Source organism: Sceloporus occidentalis, unplaced genomic scaffold (assembly GCF_023333645.1).
Source record: "Sceloporus occidentalis isolate IW3139 unplaced genomic scaffold, rSceOcc1.0.p SCAF_6, whole genome shotgun sequence".
Lineage (NCBI taxonomy): Eukaryota > Metazoa > Chordata > Lepidosauria > Squamata > Phrynosomatidae > Sceloporus > Sceloporus occidentalis.
In genome coordinates this window covers 70,237,923-70,255,615 of record NW_028316986.1, presented here as the reverse complement: position 1 = coordinate 70,255,615, position 17,693 = coordinate 70,237,923, and the positions used below count along the sequence as shown (strand labels likewise).

The 17,693-nt window shown below is 37.7% G+C and overlaps 1 protein-coding gene across 7 annotated transcripts in view; it reads left to right on the top strand.

The window, feature by feature from the left end:
• The window catches only part of SMOC2 (SPARC related modular calcium binding 2), a 201,526-nt gene that overhangs the window by 96,503 nt on the left and 87,330 nt on the right, over positions 1–17,693 (top strand). For 5 of the 7 annotated variants that reach the window (XM_089529982.1, XM_089529980.1, XM_089529981.1 and 2 more), the window contains exons 3-7: positions 1,966–2,072; positions 3,289–3,388; positions 7,097–7,144; positions 12,685–12,735; positions 15,070–15,144. In XM_089529982.1, coding sequence (XP_089386108.1) covers positions 1,966–2,072; positions 3,289–3,388; positions 7,097–7,144; positions 12,685–12,735; positions 15,070–15,144 — 381 coding nt within the window. The remainder of the gene's footprint in view (positions 1–1,965; positions 2,073–3,288; positions 3,389–7,096; positions 7,145–12,684; positions 12,736–15,069; positions 15,145–17,693) is intronic. The other 2 variants (XM_089529984.1, XM_089529983.1) reach the window with 1 other exon arrangement.

Genomic DNA, 17,693 nt, shown 5'->3' with positions numbered 1-17,693 from the left:
AAATACATGCATTTTTGGTAAAAGATTGATTCCTGTGCAGAATCATGTGTGCTTTTTCTGTGGAGAAAATACACTTTGGCACAAAACAAATATCTTTGCACAGAAATCAGTGTATTTTGTGCAAAATAAACTGTCACCTGTACAGAAAGTATGTTTTCTACCATTTCCTCCTTTGCACAGAAAAAACACTTATATTTTTCCCAAACAAAATTTCCCAAAGTCCTAAAATATAAATAGTGTTTAAAAGTTGTGCAGACATTTTAACATTTCTGTGGAATAGGGAAAAAATTATTCATTATTATTGAATGAAATAAGTAAAGGTTTGTATCTCTACTATAGATAACATTAGCACAAATAATTTTAGGAAAAGCACTATAAATTGCTTATACTGAAGCATCCAAGGAAATATTGGATGATGTAAAAAGAATAGTACAAAAATAAAGCTGTTCTTATTCAGTTTTGTACCATTCATGCTGAAAACCTGACATTATGTGCCAGAGAAAGGCATTCTCACCACTGTGGTGCTAACAATAATAATAATAATATTTATTTATTTATTTTTATCACGCCTCTCCAGAATGATCAAGGTGGGTTACAACAATGATAAAATTCATACAATATAAAAATAAATCCCACCGTCCTCTCCCTCCCTTAAACAAACAAATGATAAGTCCCACATAACAATAATAAGATAGCATTTAAAACATTAAAACAATCAGGGCAAGAGAATGGGCATCTTGGGATAATCAGAAGGATAGTCCATGTCGACGGGTGTCTTAGTGAATTATTCAGGGAAGGCCTGTCAGAAAAGATTCTCCTTTTTAAAGCCTTCACGATTGGTGATATAGTGGATCTCTTCCAACAGGTCATTCCATAGTTTGGGAGCAGTAGATGAAAAGGTCCTCTGAGCAACTGCAGCCAACCTAATCTTTATTGGCTGCAGTAATTTTTTCCCAGAGGACCTACTGTAAGTGTGCAGGTGGATTATATGGAAGAAGGTGATCCCACAAATAAACTGGACTAGGCCATGAAGGGCTTTAAAGGTCATCACCAACACCTTGCACTGTGCCCGGAAACTAATGGCCAGCCAATGAAGGGTTTTTAGAATCAATGTTATATTGTCACCTCTAGCTTTTCCATTGGCTAATCTGGCCGCCATGGACTAATTGAAGTTTTCGGAGTAGGCACAAGGGTAGCCCCATGTAGAATGCATTACAGAAGTCAAGTCATGAGGTTACCAGGGCATGTACCACAGTTTCTAGATCCCCTAGCTCCAGGAAAGTTGGCATATATTAAAAAGGACCTCTCTTTAGCAGCCACATGTTTCACCACCTATGCTGGTGGGTGCAGGACAGTGCATCTGGAAGAGATCATCAATAGAGGACTTAAGACATATATAGAATCCTTGACTATAAATCCTTGAACGTTTCATCTTCACATCCAAGGACTAATCATTATGGTAGTTTTTTGCCTGCTATGAGAGAAAACGAATATTCTTCCACAGTATTCTCACTGTTTTCAAACATCCTTAAGTGTCGAAGAGTAATTAATCTTGTGTATACAATGGGTTTCCTGCACAGAAGATATTCTTTCCTGAACAAACCCAGATTTTATTACACAAAAGCATATTTTTCTTCAGAATAATTCTTGTGTAACACTTTGTGAAGTTGAAATATTAGGGGGAAATTGTGATGAATTGAGAAACCCATTTCTCAGCCTGGGAATGAATAATTATGAATATTGTTTCCATTCCTAATATGGAAAGAGGTTATTGTTCTTGTAAACTTCTCCTATGCTACTTAAGGCTGAAACTTAATGCTTGCATTTTGAATTCATCCCAGAAATAGGCCAGAAGCCAATGTAGATGGATAAGAACCAGCATAATATGGTCACAATTGCATTACAATAGCATTGACATTCATGTAGGCTTAAAGATTTTATCTATTTTCTCCTCCCTTTCTGTAGATGTTTCAAGATGTGTGGCAGAGAGGAAATACACTCAAGAACAAGCACGGAAAGAGTTCCAGCAAGTTTTTATTCCAGAATGCAATGATGACGGCACTTACAGCCAGGTTGACTGAAAATGGCTTTGTGTTAATGTAGACTCTATCTGTCAAAGCTGGTTACCAGCTTCAATGCCTTCTTTCATTCAGAGCAACCATAGTTGGTTGAAAAGTTGCAATTTAATTTCCCTGTTTTAAAACAGCTAAAATGAATATATGTGACTTTGCAAACTGGGAAAAAATATAAATTCCAGGTTAAGGCCTGTGAGCTCTGTAAGATGTGGGTCTCGGTAGGCTCTGTCTGCTGTCAACAGTGTAATAATAATAATAATAATAATAATAATAATAATAATAATAATAATTTGTTTTATTTATATACCGCTATTCCAAAGATCATAGCGGTGAACAGCAAGTAAGCTAATTAGCAAGTAAGCTAATTTGCCCCCAACAGTCTGGGTACTCATTTTAGTGACCTCGGAAGGATGCAAGCCTGAGTCGAGCTTGGGCCCTTTTGCTGGTCTTGAACTCGCAACCTTGTGGTTTCGAGTAAATGGCTGCAGTACAGGCATTTAACCACTGCGCCACCAGGGCTCCATGAATGAAGATGATGGTTTGAAGATGCACCCTGTATTGGATTATATTGGATGAGACCTAAATCTGTCTTGGGGCCTATACAGACAGGCCAAAATAAAGCTGCTTCGGGTCACTTTGGAGGTATGCTGTTTAAATGATACATGGGTCCTAAGAGTCTGGATCACGCGCCAAAGCTATAGCCCAGTCCTTAGGACAGGAGCATATCTTTGGTGTGACTTCTGGACTCTTAGGATGCATGCATCATTTAAACAGCATACCTTCAAAGTGACCTGAAGCAGTTTTATTTTGGCCTGTCTGCATGGGGCCTTGGTTGTTCCTAAACTCTGGAGTTGTTGCTGTGGTGGTGGTGGTGGTGGTGCATATTTTTTGCCTATAACTATCAGTAAAGTCCCTGATTGGACCCCATTTAATATGTCACACAGAAGTAAATGGTAGCAATTGATTTTGATATGATATTATATTTTAACAAAACTCTGGGAATTATTTCAGGTAGATAGATAAAAAGATGTATTGATAGATAAATAGGAAGATGATACCCAAACAGGATAGTATAGGATAAGTTAAGATAGGATTATAGAAACAGTCTATTACAGTAGATCCTAACTGATGGAATTATGCATTAGAATTCTAGAAATATCTGAGATATCAAAATGTATTTTCTGAATTTTCTATGCTTGATGTTTTCTTACAGGTTCAGTGTCACAGTTATACAGGCTACTGCTGGTGTGTCACTCCAAATGGTCGTCCAATCAGTGGTACAGCTGTATCACACAAAACTCCACGCTGCCCAGGTAAAAGATGTACCATAAAAGAAGAGACTATTCAGCTGTCTGGCATTTCTCCTCCTCCTCCTTCTCCTTTTGGTGATACTCGTCTCTTGAATTTTGTAAATTGGCTATAAAAATAAATTGGAATGAAAGCAAAGCAAACTGAAAAGGAAAAGCCAATCAAAAAACCCACCAAAATCCCCTCATCCTGCATATTGTAACATAAAGGAAATTTGCCAAACACATTAATTTAGCTTTGGAGGACAGCTTGTATCCTTGCTAATCTCTCATAATGTTGGCTGTTAAGCCTCTGATTGGATTAGATGATATTTCCTCCTCTTTGGAGTCTGTGTGGTTTTGTTTCGCATAGCTATAAGTGGAGCTCTGAACTTTGGATCTGGATTACACTCAAGTTTCACTGCAACAGCTAACAATGTTTTAAACAATAAACCAATTTCCTATTAGCATTATAAAAGAGGAGTCTAATTTTATAGATCTTCAACTCAAAACTCAAATGATCCCAGACTGATATTCACGTCCAGTCCTGTGCTTATTTACTCTTCCTTTTAAAGTCAATGGTACACACCCATACACAAAAACATACATGTATCTAACAGAAGGATTATGCCTGAAAAGGTGGCTTGATTTGTGTGAAAGGGTCAATGTTGTTCAGCAATTAGTTTTAGATTTTCATCCGCATGAAGTATTTTTTAAAACCTAGCTCCTGTATTTTACTAAGAACCATTTTGCGTATACACACACACACACACGTATACACACACACACACAAAAGTAATAAAGTAATAAATAAAGTAACAAAAATAAGCAGCAGGCATGCAAACTGTACAACCACAGCAATGGAAATACATATTAGTACATGACTGTCACGATTTCCATCCTCCACTGTTGAATACCTGTGAATGTATATATGCATACGTGTGTGTGTGTGTGTGTGTGTGTATCCGTATATCTGCATATGCATTCTCCTGTATATATGTATGCATACAAACATAAATTCATGTGCATATACAGATATGTATGTACACTATATATAGGTATGTATAATTACACACACACACACGTGCATATATACATATACATCAATATACATGTATGTATTTATATATATACATATATATGGTTGTGTATATAGAGACACATACACACACACACATATATATACATGCATTATATATATGTACACATATATACATATATATGTATAAACATACACACACACATTTATATGTGTGTGTGTGTGTGTGTGTGTGTGTGTGTATATATATATTCATCTACGAACATACATATATACACATGTATGTGCACATGTACATATATATGTGCATATGTATATGTATGTACAAACTCCCAGAGACAAAACATAACAATAAACTACAGGCTTGCAAGCAGAGCAACCACAGCAATGGAATTAAATATTTGCACATGACTGGGACAAGAGGTTGTCTGGGGAGATCAAGTGTAGAGTAGAAACAAAACTTATTTAAAACCTTATAGTATACTATCCCAACCTAGGAAATAAATTAATTTTAAATTCCAGTACATTAATCCAGACAAGGCAGAGGTACTCTTGGTCAGTCAGAAGGCAGATCAGGGAATAGGGATCCAACCTGTGTTAGACGAGGTCACACTCCCTCTGTGGACACAGGTTCACAGTTTGGAGGTACTCTTGGACTCAACTTTCAGTCTGGAGGCCCAGGTCTCTGCTGTGACCAGGAGTGCTTTCACACATTTAAAACTTGTGCGCCAATTGTGCCCATCCCTTGAGACACTGGATCTGGCCACAGTGGTAGATGCCTTGGTTTTATCCTGTTTGGACTACTGTAACAGGCTCTATGTGGGGCTGTCTTTGAAGAGTGTTAAAAGCTTCAGCTGGTTCAAAGAGTTGTTGCCAGGCTGCCAACAGAGGCAGATTACAGAGACCACTCAGCACTCCCATTGAAACAGCTTCATTGGCTGCCAGTTTGTTTCTGGGCACAATTTAAGGTGCTGGTTATTACCTATAAAACCCTACATGGCTCAGGTCCACACTATTTGGCAAACTGTATCTGCTTGTATGAACCAGCCCGGACTCTGAGATCCTCTGGAGAGGCCCTTCTTTCTGTCCCTGTTTCCGGATCTGTTTTAATACTGTAATAATTTAATTTCTTTTTAATGTACTTTTTCTATGTTATTGTATTGTTTTAATGTTGTGAAGCCACTCCGAGTCCCAATTCTGGGAAAAGAACAGGATACACAAATTATTATTATTATTATTATTATTATTATTAATAATCTAGGATAATTCCAGTCAAAAGACACACAGAACATGTTCTCTGTTTTACTTCTTAACAAATCCCCTGCCATCAAGAAGAAAGTTTTAAGAAGCATGGGAAAATGTGAGAGGGCTAGATATGGAAGACATGGATTTCTGGACACCAGTAACATTGTATGTCTGAGGCAGATTTGTCTCAGTTAGAAGCTCCCTTATATTGTATTTCTATACATTTTGGCTGTTCAGTGGCTGACTTAGTCTTGATAGCCATAAATGTTGCCTTTAGCTGAACTAAACTTCCTGTTCCTCTTCCTATATCAGCAGTCATTTCAATCAGCCTGTATCTTTTGGGCCACCCAGTGAGTTTCATACATAACTGGAGAGTTGAACCCATATCTCTTCAGTCCTACACTTTGTGCACTACTCTGAAGATTGATTGAAAATTCTAATTGTTTGTTATCTATATGCCTTTTATATAGAGTCATGTCCACATAGTAAATATTCCCTATTGAAAAACCATTCCTGGACACCTGATCTTCTGAGTAGCTGTAATTTTCAACTATTTCCTGACAAGATTGTTTGGGTAAATTGTACCATATTTACTATGATTGGTCCAACTTTTACCTTACTCATATTAAAATTATCTATACAACCCAGATTTAGTCAATAATTTAAAGTACAGTTGAGATTCACAGCTTCTCTGAGGCAGTCCCCACCCCCATTAGGCTGCTGTTGTCAGAGCACTGGACAATTTTGAGAGTTACAGAGTAAATCAAATGTGCTTCCTTGACAGCATGAAGATAAATGTCCCCATCCTCCACAAACTGTTTGCTGAAAAGCACCAGATGCAACACTGACATTTTTACTGCTCTCCAAGTCAAGATAACAACATTTAGGGAATGAAAATAAATTCCAGAGCCATTGAGCTCTTGGGAGATGGTGGAAATTTGGAAACAGGTGTTAAAATGTTATTGGAATGTGATGTACACAATACTGTTATTTAGTATTACCCTAAGTTGAACATTAAAATCTTTGCAGCTGCATAGATTCTCTTCCACATGCTTAACACTACAGGTGTTGTAAACATGTACAGTAGGTGGTTTCTAGAATAATGCGCTTTGAGATGGAAGAGTTAACACAAGCATGGATTGCTCCTTGGATATTTCCTTCTAATGGAGCTCCTCAGTTTTAGTGTATTAACATATCATGGTCAATTTATGCCTCTTCAGGTGTTGGAGTTCAGCCTCATCATTCAACACTGGCTAGGGCAGATAGATGCTGAAGTGCAGCAACTTCTGATGGACCACAGGATGTCCATTCCTGTATTAAAATTGCCCTGCCTAAGAAAAGACTTCTCTGCTCCACCTCAGTTTGCATCTTGGTCATAGAAGTGATCTGTATTTTTCTTTTCTTTTCTTTCTCTTTTTCTTTTTTCTTTTTTGTCCTCCCCCATTCATTAGGTTCTCTAAATGAGAAGCTTCCACAACGAGAAGGTACAGGAAAAACAGGTAAATATCTTATAATGTAATATGCACTATCATCTTTAGTGACTATGAGTACTTGTTTTGATTTATAGGTGTCAACTGAGCCAAGAGTCAGCCCAGGCTTTTTTATTCCATGCTTAAGCCTAGAGCTTTAGGCTGTTTGTCCATAGAAATGTACATGGCTGAAGAATTAATGGTATGTCTGAGAAAACTGCTATTCTCTGGAGATGTCCCAGCACATACTGGGAAAACTGTTGTTGGTCACATTTTGACCACAATATTCCTCCCAAGGACTTAAGATGTTATCCTGCCCTACTACCCCCCCCCCCCCCCCGCTAAGAAATAGTTAGATGGAAATAGTGCTGGTTAGGTAGTGAGGCATTTGGCTGAGCAGGAATTTGAATCCATGTCTCCTTATTCCAGGTTAAGAACTCCACATTGTGTCTGCACCACAAGCCCGCATGGTCTCTTATCTTTTATAGCTTGTTGTTTTAACCAAGTAACTTAATTTCATTTTGAAATAAAAAGGTGAGAGGAGAGGAATCTAGTGCCACCTTTTGGACTAACCACTTTAAGACTAATTATTTGACTTACTCACAAATGGATTTATTAATATTATATTTATGCAAATGTATTCTGATTTCTATTTTAAGTCATCCTAGGAATTTTTTTTAAAGGATGGGGTGCAAATGATCAAAATAAATGACATATTCAAATTCTGCAGCTTATTTCAAATAATAGCTTATAGTACCTAGCTTTGATCTGTTACCCTTGCCACAACAAAACAGCACCCCACTCCAAAAGAACAAAAACAAACAACTGCAGTCACCCCAAATGGCTTTAAAAAACAACTGGAACTGATATAATGTAATTTCTGGTCAACCAAAGTGTCAGCTATAACATGGCACTATGGTTCTCCAGAGCATCTGAAAATTGGGTTACGTGGCCCTCTTGGCTCCAGAATATACCCACACCTGCCATAGACTAATCTTTTTCTTTAATCTATTCCTATTCTTCACATAAAATGCAGAGTCTCCATTGAATTTTTAGAATGTCCCTAACAATCCTTATCCTACTGCCTTGGACCATTCTATATGTCTTATGATTAGGTTCAAAATGTGGAGATGTAGTCAGTGCCATTATTTTACCCACTACGCTGAGGTTTTCTGCTGAGTTCTCGTAATGAGTTAAACTGATGGATTGTACTCAGAGCCAAGCAGTGCTATTATTATTAATGGTATGTCCTTATAATTTTTATGTGCCTGTGGTAACATCATTCATATGTCTGTCTGGACCAGTTTACCTCCCACTGTACTCAGTGGAATTAGTCCTAAGATTAATGGGGATGCATATTCAATTCTATTTTCTATTTAATACATTTCCCCCTGTAGGGGGAAATTATGTAACTGTCCTTGATTTATGGTCCTGTGGGAACTTTAGTCAGCATAACCATTTTATATTTTGTTCCTATGCAAAGAATCAGTAGCTGCTTCAACTGAGTAATGTGAGATGTATGTATATTACTTGAGGGCAATCCTTTATTTCATACACTTGCCAGGTAAATGTGTAGGCTCCAGGTGTCCACAACATTCAAAAGAAACTCAATACAGGTCATAAATTTTGGGTTTTGGCACTGAATATTGCTAACATTCTGTGTGCCATCTTTAAAAGTTGCCTGGATTTTGAGGCTGAGCAGCAGTGAGTAAGTTTTATCACCTGCCTCCAGCTACACACCGTGCTTGATGTACATGGAACAAAACCAGGTGTGAAGTCGAATACGTTACAAAGAAAACTTGTACAGTTTGCTGCTAGAAGCTGAGGCCAGCTAGCTGTCAGAACCCATTTACATAAACATGGCAGAATTCCTGTTAGGTTTCAAACTGCACTACATAGATATCTTGAATAACATTTAAAGGGTGTTTTGGGAACCCAGTTGCCAACAAATGTTTTGTCAGATCAGCATGTTTTACAGTGAGAGATTTTGCAGCAATCAACCTTTTGTGCTATACGTATTCTCTGTACTGGTGTAAGACCTTCAAAAAGGTACTCTGTGAAAGAGGAAGAGGGAGAGAGGCAGTATTAAGAGGGAGAGAGGCAGAAATAATACAGTTTAACATCACTGTCATGGCTCAGTGCTATGGAATTCTGGGCTCTGTAGTTTTTGAGAGATCCACTGTCAGAGAGCTGTAGTGTCACAACAAACTAAAAATACCAGGATTCTATAGGACTGGGCCATGGGAGTTGAAGTAGTGTCAAACTGCATTATTTCTGCAGTGCAGATACAGTAATAGTTACCATTGCTTCTGCTACTGTCTTAATTTTTAAAATGTCAATATTAATCCATTGTACATTCTTCTCTTTGATGATTCACCAAGAGAGGTTCCATCTTTGTACATCCCATACTTGTTTACTGTTTGTCGATGACAGTATCCCATGAAAATATCAGTGTCAATGGGATGACAACTGCACTCTCAGGTTTAGTATGAACTTTAAAGGGGCTATCCGCACTTTTGACTGTACATTGGAGATACGATTTATTACTTTAAGGGAGCTGTCCTAAGTGCCGAACCTGTACAGGAGATAGGACTTAGTATTCCAATAATGTTTAGAATAAAACCAAAAGTGGATTTGCTACCCCACTGACATGGAAGCCACCAAAAGCAACTGTTATCTATTGTCTTTTTACCTCATTTTTATCTTACTTATTTAAATGTTTACATCCCTCCGAAATCATAAGATATCAGGCTTGATTTATTTATTAAAGTATATATAACCTGCCCTATAGCATTAGATCTTATCCCAAAATAGGATAAGAGCAGCTAGGTATGGACAATGCAACACATTTCATAAAAGTATATGCATGGCTGAACAGTGGCATAAAACAGAGGTGTGGAATATACGGCCCTCTGGATTGAATTAGCCTGGAGTTCCCATCAACTTGCACCAGCACAGTAAATGGTGAAGTATGATGGAAGTTGCAGTCCAGTGATATCTGGAGGGCCACACTTTCCCCATCCTAGGCTTCAGAGTTGGCAGTGGCAGTAGCATCAATTTTATGGGGTATACAGAAAGTACATGGCAAGGCAGTTAACAGAGACAATAATGAACAATGGTAGATCTTTGAGCTGATCATCCAACTCAGGATTAGAAGCCAACTAAATTCCGTCTGAAAGTGGACTGAATAGTCAGATGATGATGATGATGATGATGATGATGATGATTTAGTCTCCTTTATCCAGAATTACAAAATCGAAACTATTCTAAGAACCAAAACTTGTTAATGAGTATCTAAGATAGTGGCACCTTTGCTTTCTGATAGTTCAATGTACACAAACGTTGTTTTATACACAAAGTTATTAAAATATTGTATAAAACTACTTTCAGATTATGTATATAAAATGTATATGAAACACAAATGAATTTAATGTTTAGACATGGGTCTCTTCTCCAAGATATATCATTATATATGTAAATTGTGCATGTATGAAAATATAGATATTCCAAAATCCAAAACACTTATGGTCCTAAACTTTTCAGATTAGGGGACTCAGTGTGTACTCTTAAAAGTCATACAATCTCTGATTGGCATTGATCCTTGTGAAACTTTTGAAGTTTAACTGACAAATATTTCCTGGCAACCAGATTTCAAGGTTTATGCCAGTAACTCAGTAATATATCTAAATATATTGAATCAGCAATATAATACATGATTTATGAATCTGTATGTATATTGTAAAAGGCCTTGTGGCACCCTTTTAGAAGACTGGTACAAACAAAGCAGGGTATCTGTTTCAACAAATCCTAATGAATTTTTCATCAGCACAGCCACTATATGAAAAAATAAGTAGAGCAGCTATCCTCTTTCCAAAATGTTTTGCCGTTTTCTTGTCAGATTCCTGTTTTTTCTTTCTCTTCTGCCAGCTATTGTGCAGCTGTACATCTTAATTTTTGTTAAAATAAAGGGAATTTTATAAAACCTTGCATTAACATAAGGGAAAAAAAAGATACTGTCACCATAAATGTATCATTTGTACCACAGTGAGTATTTTTGTAATTTAAAAATACATAATATGCTAGGTAGATAGTGCTAGCTATCAGTTTAAGTAATGGGAGTGGAACTTAAGAGGCCCCATTTCCTTTAGAGGAATCAACAAGTTGGGTTGACACAGATGGATTACAGTATTGCCACGCCTTCTTTTAATGTTCTCTGGCAACAGTCAACAGTGATCATTTAGCAGTGTGCAATACTTTTGTGTAGTATAGGGTACAAAGAGGCCTTTACCATAGCAGGTCTGGTTAATTTTTTTGCACTTCTACAGGCACTGTGACCATCACTGAGCCAAATGCATTGGTAGAGTCCCATTGTATAGAGAACAGAGTAATTGGTAATGTAAGCATTCTTAGAATTCCCTGTTTTCTGTGGCTCAGCAAAGAGGCAAGCCAGACTGCCAGTTTTAGCTGTCTCACTAAGCAAACTATACATTGTATGCTCGTGGTTTGATTAGCTGTTTGTACTTGAGAGAGAAGCCAGTATGTTTACTGTTGCATCTGACGATATATAGCAGACAAATATACAGAACAGACTGGTCCCATTTACCAACAGAGTATAACTATTATTGCTACAGTTTTGTGAGCCACTACATAACATAACAGCAATTACAATTTAAACAATGGCCTTTTTTTAAAGACTCAGAGTCCCACTTGAATCTCAATTTGGAAAAAAATCTTTTGCATGTTATTTTTCTTTTATTCTTTCTTTGTCTCCTTTCATCTCTTCTCTACACCCCTTCCTCTCTCTGTTTGTTTCTCCATTCTTTATTCTTCTCCTCTGCATACAGTTTTTCTGGACACGACCCAGCTTAGCTCGGGTTGCAGTCTAGTAGTGATCCAGCCATTAAAGAGCAATGTTTTAGAAAATATAGACAGACATATTAGCAATGCAACATTACACTTGGTTACCATTCAGTTTTTCAGGTGGTTTCTTGTGTTACTTTTTCTTTTCTTGGTACAGATAGTTAAGTGGTATACAATACAAGCAGATTAGATGTTTGATAAATGCTGCATATATGTTCAAATTGTTACTTTCCCTTTTAATACATGAAGAAATGTCACCTCCAACTTGTATTATCAGGGATTATTTAACAAAAAAATTAAATTAACAGGAGCTGGCTGCCATTTTTTAAAAATGAAATTTAACATATACTGTTGATGGATTTACCATGGATTCAGTGCAGCAGCTGTTAAAACAAAACAAAACAGAAGAGCTGTTGTCACATGATTGGGCCCATAGTCCCCTTGACCCACTTGGTTTAGAAACATACATAAACTTTGACCCCTTCTTTCCTGTGGAAGTGTACAGTTTGTTCACCATCACATGAGTGGAAAAATATCAATTAAATTTATTACATTTATATTATGGCATATTGTGACAGGGATATTATGTATTTATTTATTTACTCTCTGAGGCCATGTACAAATCAATAATCTCAGTTATGTATGTTCATTTATTTAGTTTACTCTCATAATTGTAGTCTCCTTGCAAATCTTTTCCCTTCTGAATTCAGATGATGCCTCAGTTCCTGCACTGGAGACTCAGCCCCAAGGGGATGAAGAAGGTGAGCATTTCTAGAAATGGCAGAGGAAGGTGATGGAAGTATGTCTTGTATGCTGTATAGGTAATACTCTATGTTCACAAAATGACATTATAGAATAGCTAAGCCCACCTGTTTTGGTGAAAAACAGGGGTCATTCAGACTGGCAGCTTGGAGTGGCCTGTGGCTGCTCTAGAGCTGGTCAGCCCCAATTGGTATGGGATTGCAGCAACTGCATGGGTCCGGTCCTGATCTGGGCCACCACTGCAGTCTCCAACTTGACCATCATCAGGAGAGAATTTTCAATGCTCTTTTTTGTGCCAACTCTTCCAGGTTGAGTGCTCTTGGTGCCCTCTCCATGTGGCTTATGGCCACTTTGGGGGCATGCATCATGTGCATGCCCTTTCCTGCCCATCTGTTTTGGGCTGTAGTCTCAGAAAGAAACAGTCTTCTACTGCAAGTCAGTATTGCACTTTGATAATAATAGCTTTCTGTAGTTGAGGAAGTGCCTAATCCATGACATCATGGTCTTTCAGGTGCTACAAAAATCTTTTATGGTTTTTCTTAACTGACTAGACTTACACCTCAGTATTTGGTTTGCATCCCACTATTCCTCCAAGCAGCTGAAGGTGGTGCAAGTGGCTTCTCCCATGCCCTCTATAATAATGACAGAGAAAGTGACTGACCCAAAATCAGCCAGTGAGTTTCATGGCTTAGTGTGGAATAGAACCTGGATCTGATAGTGCTTTAACTGTCATGTTTCACTGTTGTGGAATTCTAGGTTCTGTAATTTTGTAAGATATTTTATCTTCTCTGTCAGCAAGCTCTGGTGCCACAAGAAACTACAAATCCCAGGATTCCATAGCATGGAGCCAAGACAGTTAAAGTGGTGTCAAACTGCAGTGTGGCAGTAACTGGAGAAAAGAATAATTAGTGCATTCTAGACATGCAGAACTGTCATAGTCATACTGTTGAGGCTCCATCTCCCAAAGTCACATGAGATACTAAGGGAAATGAGCCAACTTTTAGATGTAGGTTTGTCTTCCATTTAGTTTAGCCCTTGGAAAACCCATGAAGACTAAAGTATGCTAGCCACCATTGCACAAAGTTACTTCCATATGTAGTGTCTCAAGTGTTGACTCTACATCTAAATGCTGCAAATCCAGACTATTATCTGGTGTGAAATACTGTATTTGGATTGTATTGTCCCAGTGTCTTTCTAGCTTGACTCGTGGACAGTTGATTTCACGGCTCAGTTCAAAGTCCAGGTCTTAATTTTGAGAGCTCTCAGTGGTGTGGGACCACCACCTTCCATGTATACTTGCTGCACTCTCAAAAGAGGTCCAACAAGGGAAGACAAGGCTTTTTCAGCTATTGTGGAACACTTTCTTTAGAGAAGCCCAGTTGGCTGATTCACTTCTTGCCTTTCAACATTGACTTAATGTTTTTATTACATAAAAATAAAAACAAAACAAAACAACCTCCACACTGAACTCTTGGGTTTTAAAGAAAGTTTTTTGGGTTGGCTTAATGCTGAGGATTTTAGTTCTGTGTTTGATGACTAATTTAATTTAATATTGGGAGCCATATCAATGCTCTTTTCTTATAAAGCTGGGATATAAGTGTTATAGTAGGTAGATAGCTTGAATATTAAGGAGCTACATAGGCAGAGTGACGGACAGAAACACTCCATTAGCAGTCTTCCTTGGTGTTGTTATCTTAATAATATGAATACAACCAACAGAGTTTTATTTTTGTCTAAGGTTACAGTCCTAAGTGTTTGCCAATGAGACCTGTGGAACACCCAGGGATTTATCCACTGTGAATACACATAGGATTATGCTTTAGTAGACACTAACACTTGGTAGCTTTGATAGCATCTTTTTGAACATTATCATTATTGTTTCAACTGTAACAGCTTGGAGCCTGGTGACCTAGTAATGTTTAACTGGTGAGCCCTGATTCAATGTTTGGGAACTGCTAATACTTCTGAAATCCACAGTGAGACTCATCCGGTGCAGTCTCAGCCAAGTGTACTAAATGACTCAGCAAGCAATTTTACAGAATTATTTACACTATATAATCAGTACATTCCTGAAATTTGTGCCAAGAAGTTTGGGTGTGGATTTCATAATTTGCTTTTAGTGTGGTATAGGCCCATTTAATGTCAACAAGGTTTCTCTTTGTTATAAGCGCTGTGCCAGGTCTTCAAATGTTCTTATCTCTCAGTTACACTTGTTCCTCAATAAGAAATCAATCTTGCCATATTTAGTGATCTCATGTTTTTATTACATAAAAATAGTTTGTTATCAGTTATATTTACCATTGGAATGATCAACTTTTTTCTTAATTTTGTAGATATAGCTTCTCGTTACCCTACATTATGGACTGAGCAAGTAAAAAGCAGGCAGAATAAGACCAATAAAAATTCTGGTAAGATTTATGATAATGATAATTACTTTCAAGCATTTAATAAAGTTAAATAAGAAGAGTCTTAGCTAACAGGCAGTTGAATTTTAAGTATCACCTACCTTTTACACTCCTATAATGTCAATCTAAACCTTATAACAAATTATAATAACTTTACATGCATCTCATTTTCCCTGCATCCCTCATGTCCATAAGATGCTAAATAATTCCATGACAGTGCATGAAGCATGGTTGGTTGTATTGGGAGATGTAGTTTTCCTAAGCTCTCAATTTTCCCATGGTTTTTTGGGCTTTTCTCCCTTGCATGCTTATTACAAGCATCTTGCAGGTCTCATCTGCACATCAGAAATAATGCAGTTTGACACTGCTTTAACTGCCATGACCCAAATCGGACTTGTAGTTTTGTGAGATATTTAGCCTTCTCTGTCAGAGAGCTCCACTGCCACAATAAACTACACATACCAGAATTCCTTAGCACTGAAATATGGCAGTTAAAGTGGTATCTAAGCAGTGGTGAGAAAAAGAAAGAAAAGACATAGCCTACTCTCTCTATTATGTCATTGTTCCCATGATGATTGTTTTCTAGATAAGCATGCGGAAAAGAAGAATTGTTTCTGAGATGTGGGAGCCTGATGTGAGGAATTTGGGGGATGCAATGGGGAAAAGGGTAGGAATTGACCTCCATGTTAAATGTTAGTCCAAGGAGAATTTGTTTTGAGGTTATCTTTTGGGAGTCCCTGTAGATATTGTTTTTGGGTAGTCAAACTGTTGTCCAAGGACTGCATGTGGCTCCAAGGATGTTTTTGCAGTCTGTAACATTTGCAGACTAACTTCTTTTCTGACAAGAAGGAGGGAGGGAATTGCATCTATTGGAAGCCTCCAGGCATGGCAACTTGTCCTTTAAGTAAGTCATAGTACTGTTTAGGAAATACCTGTTTTCCAAAATCAGAAGTGGACTTCCCAATTTCTTTGAAGAAATTCGACCATGTGGCCACTGGAATGCCCCACAAATAGTGGAATGATCCTGTGGATGCCAAAGTTGTCCATCTTTGTTATGTGTGGAAATGGCCACGAGAGATTACATTTCAGTTGCATCTCTAAAATTAGGCAGCCACTGGTAAGGAAACGTGATGGATGCACAGGTTAGAGAAAGTCTACAGGCACTGAGTGAAAGCTGATGACTAAAAGTCTGTATGCACCTGCCAGTGAGACCTGTGCAATGAGAGCATAGCTATGACAACATAACCATGCAACTTGTCTCATTTAAAAAATGTCAGGTTGCATTGTTATCAGCACTGACACTGGGTGCTTTTAGCCAACTGACAATTGCACACCTTTACATCACTGACTCTGTCCTCCCCCACCTACCCACTCCACCATTGCTTCATATCAACTGCTGGTAAGGATATGATAACACTTTCTTTTGGTCATTACTGTCAGGGATGATGGGAGTTGTAGCTCTTCACCTCTGGCTCTAACTCACCACCTTGTTATGCAGCGGAGCTGATCAGCTTTGATCAGTGGTTAGTGCTTTTCTCCAAAGCAGCAGAGTTTCAGAGAACAGGCTGAAGACCCTGACAAACTCTCCAAGCCTTCTCACTCTTCTTCCTCAGAAGTCTTCAAACTTCTCCAGGATCCTGCTGGCTCTTGTATCTTCACTCAAGACACCAGACAACTCAGTAGTCTTGTATAAAAGATCTACTTTATTCTACTATATACAAAATACTATATGCCCTCACAATCTCCAAACTACTCAAAACACTCCAATTGCCCAACAACTACCCACAACATACATTGGCAATCATTGCAATTATTACAGCCATTGTCAAACACCACCCACTAGTCAGTTTCCACTCAGTGGGCGTGTACACTCATTTTGATTGGTTCTCATAGTTCCACCCATACTTAAGAATTTCATCATTTCACCTTGTACACTTAATGAATCTCAGGTGTTTCCAATTGTACATTCTACAATTCTGTCCTTGACATTCAGGACTTCTAAATTACATTAGCTTTTTCACCTGTGTGGCTTCTTAATTGCTTTTGCTTAGTCACTGTGACTTTCACATACATGTTTTATTTCTCTACTGTATATCCCATGTTGCATTTTCCTTAACAATTACTTGATAGGCTCCCTGCTTTCATTTTATTTTTTTATATTTTTCCAGCTGGTCTCTGCTGTATAAAATTAATATGGGAGAATTGACACAAATGTATTCTGTAGCTTTAATGAACCATTTGGTGTGGGATAACTCTGCGTATTCTCAATTTCTGTTATCAGCAAACAGTCAGAAAGAGAGTCCAAAATACTATTTTAACAGCAATTAATTGATGTATTGGAAATTTAGATTGTCATTTCTCTGTCTGATATGTAAGGGAACACAAGATTCTTAGCAGAGTAAAACAAAACAAAACAACGCCTAGAAATCCTTCAATTTAAGTGGTATTTATTTCATCTTTATTACAGTGGAGACCAGTTAGGGCCAAAGCTAAGGAGTTATTGTGCTTGGAACCAAATTTAGCTATTCAAAACTCTCACATGTAAAAATATG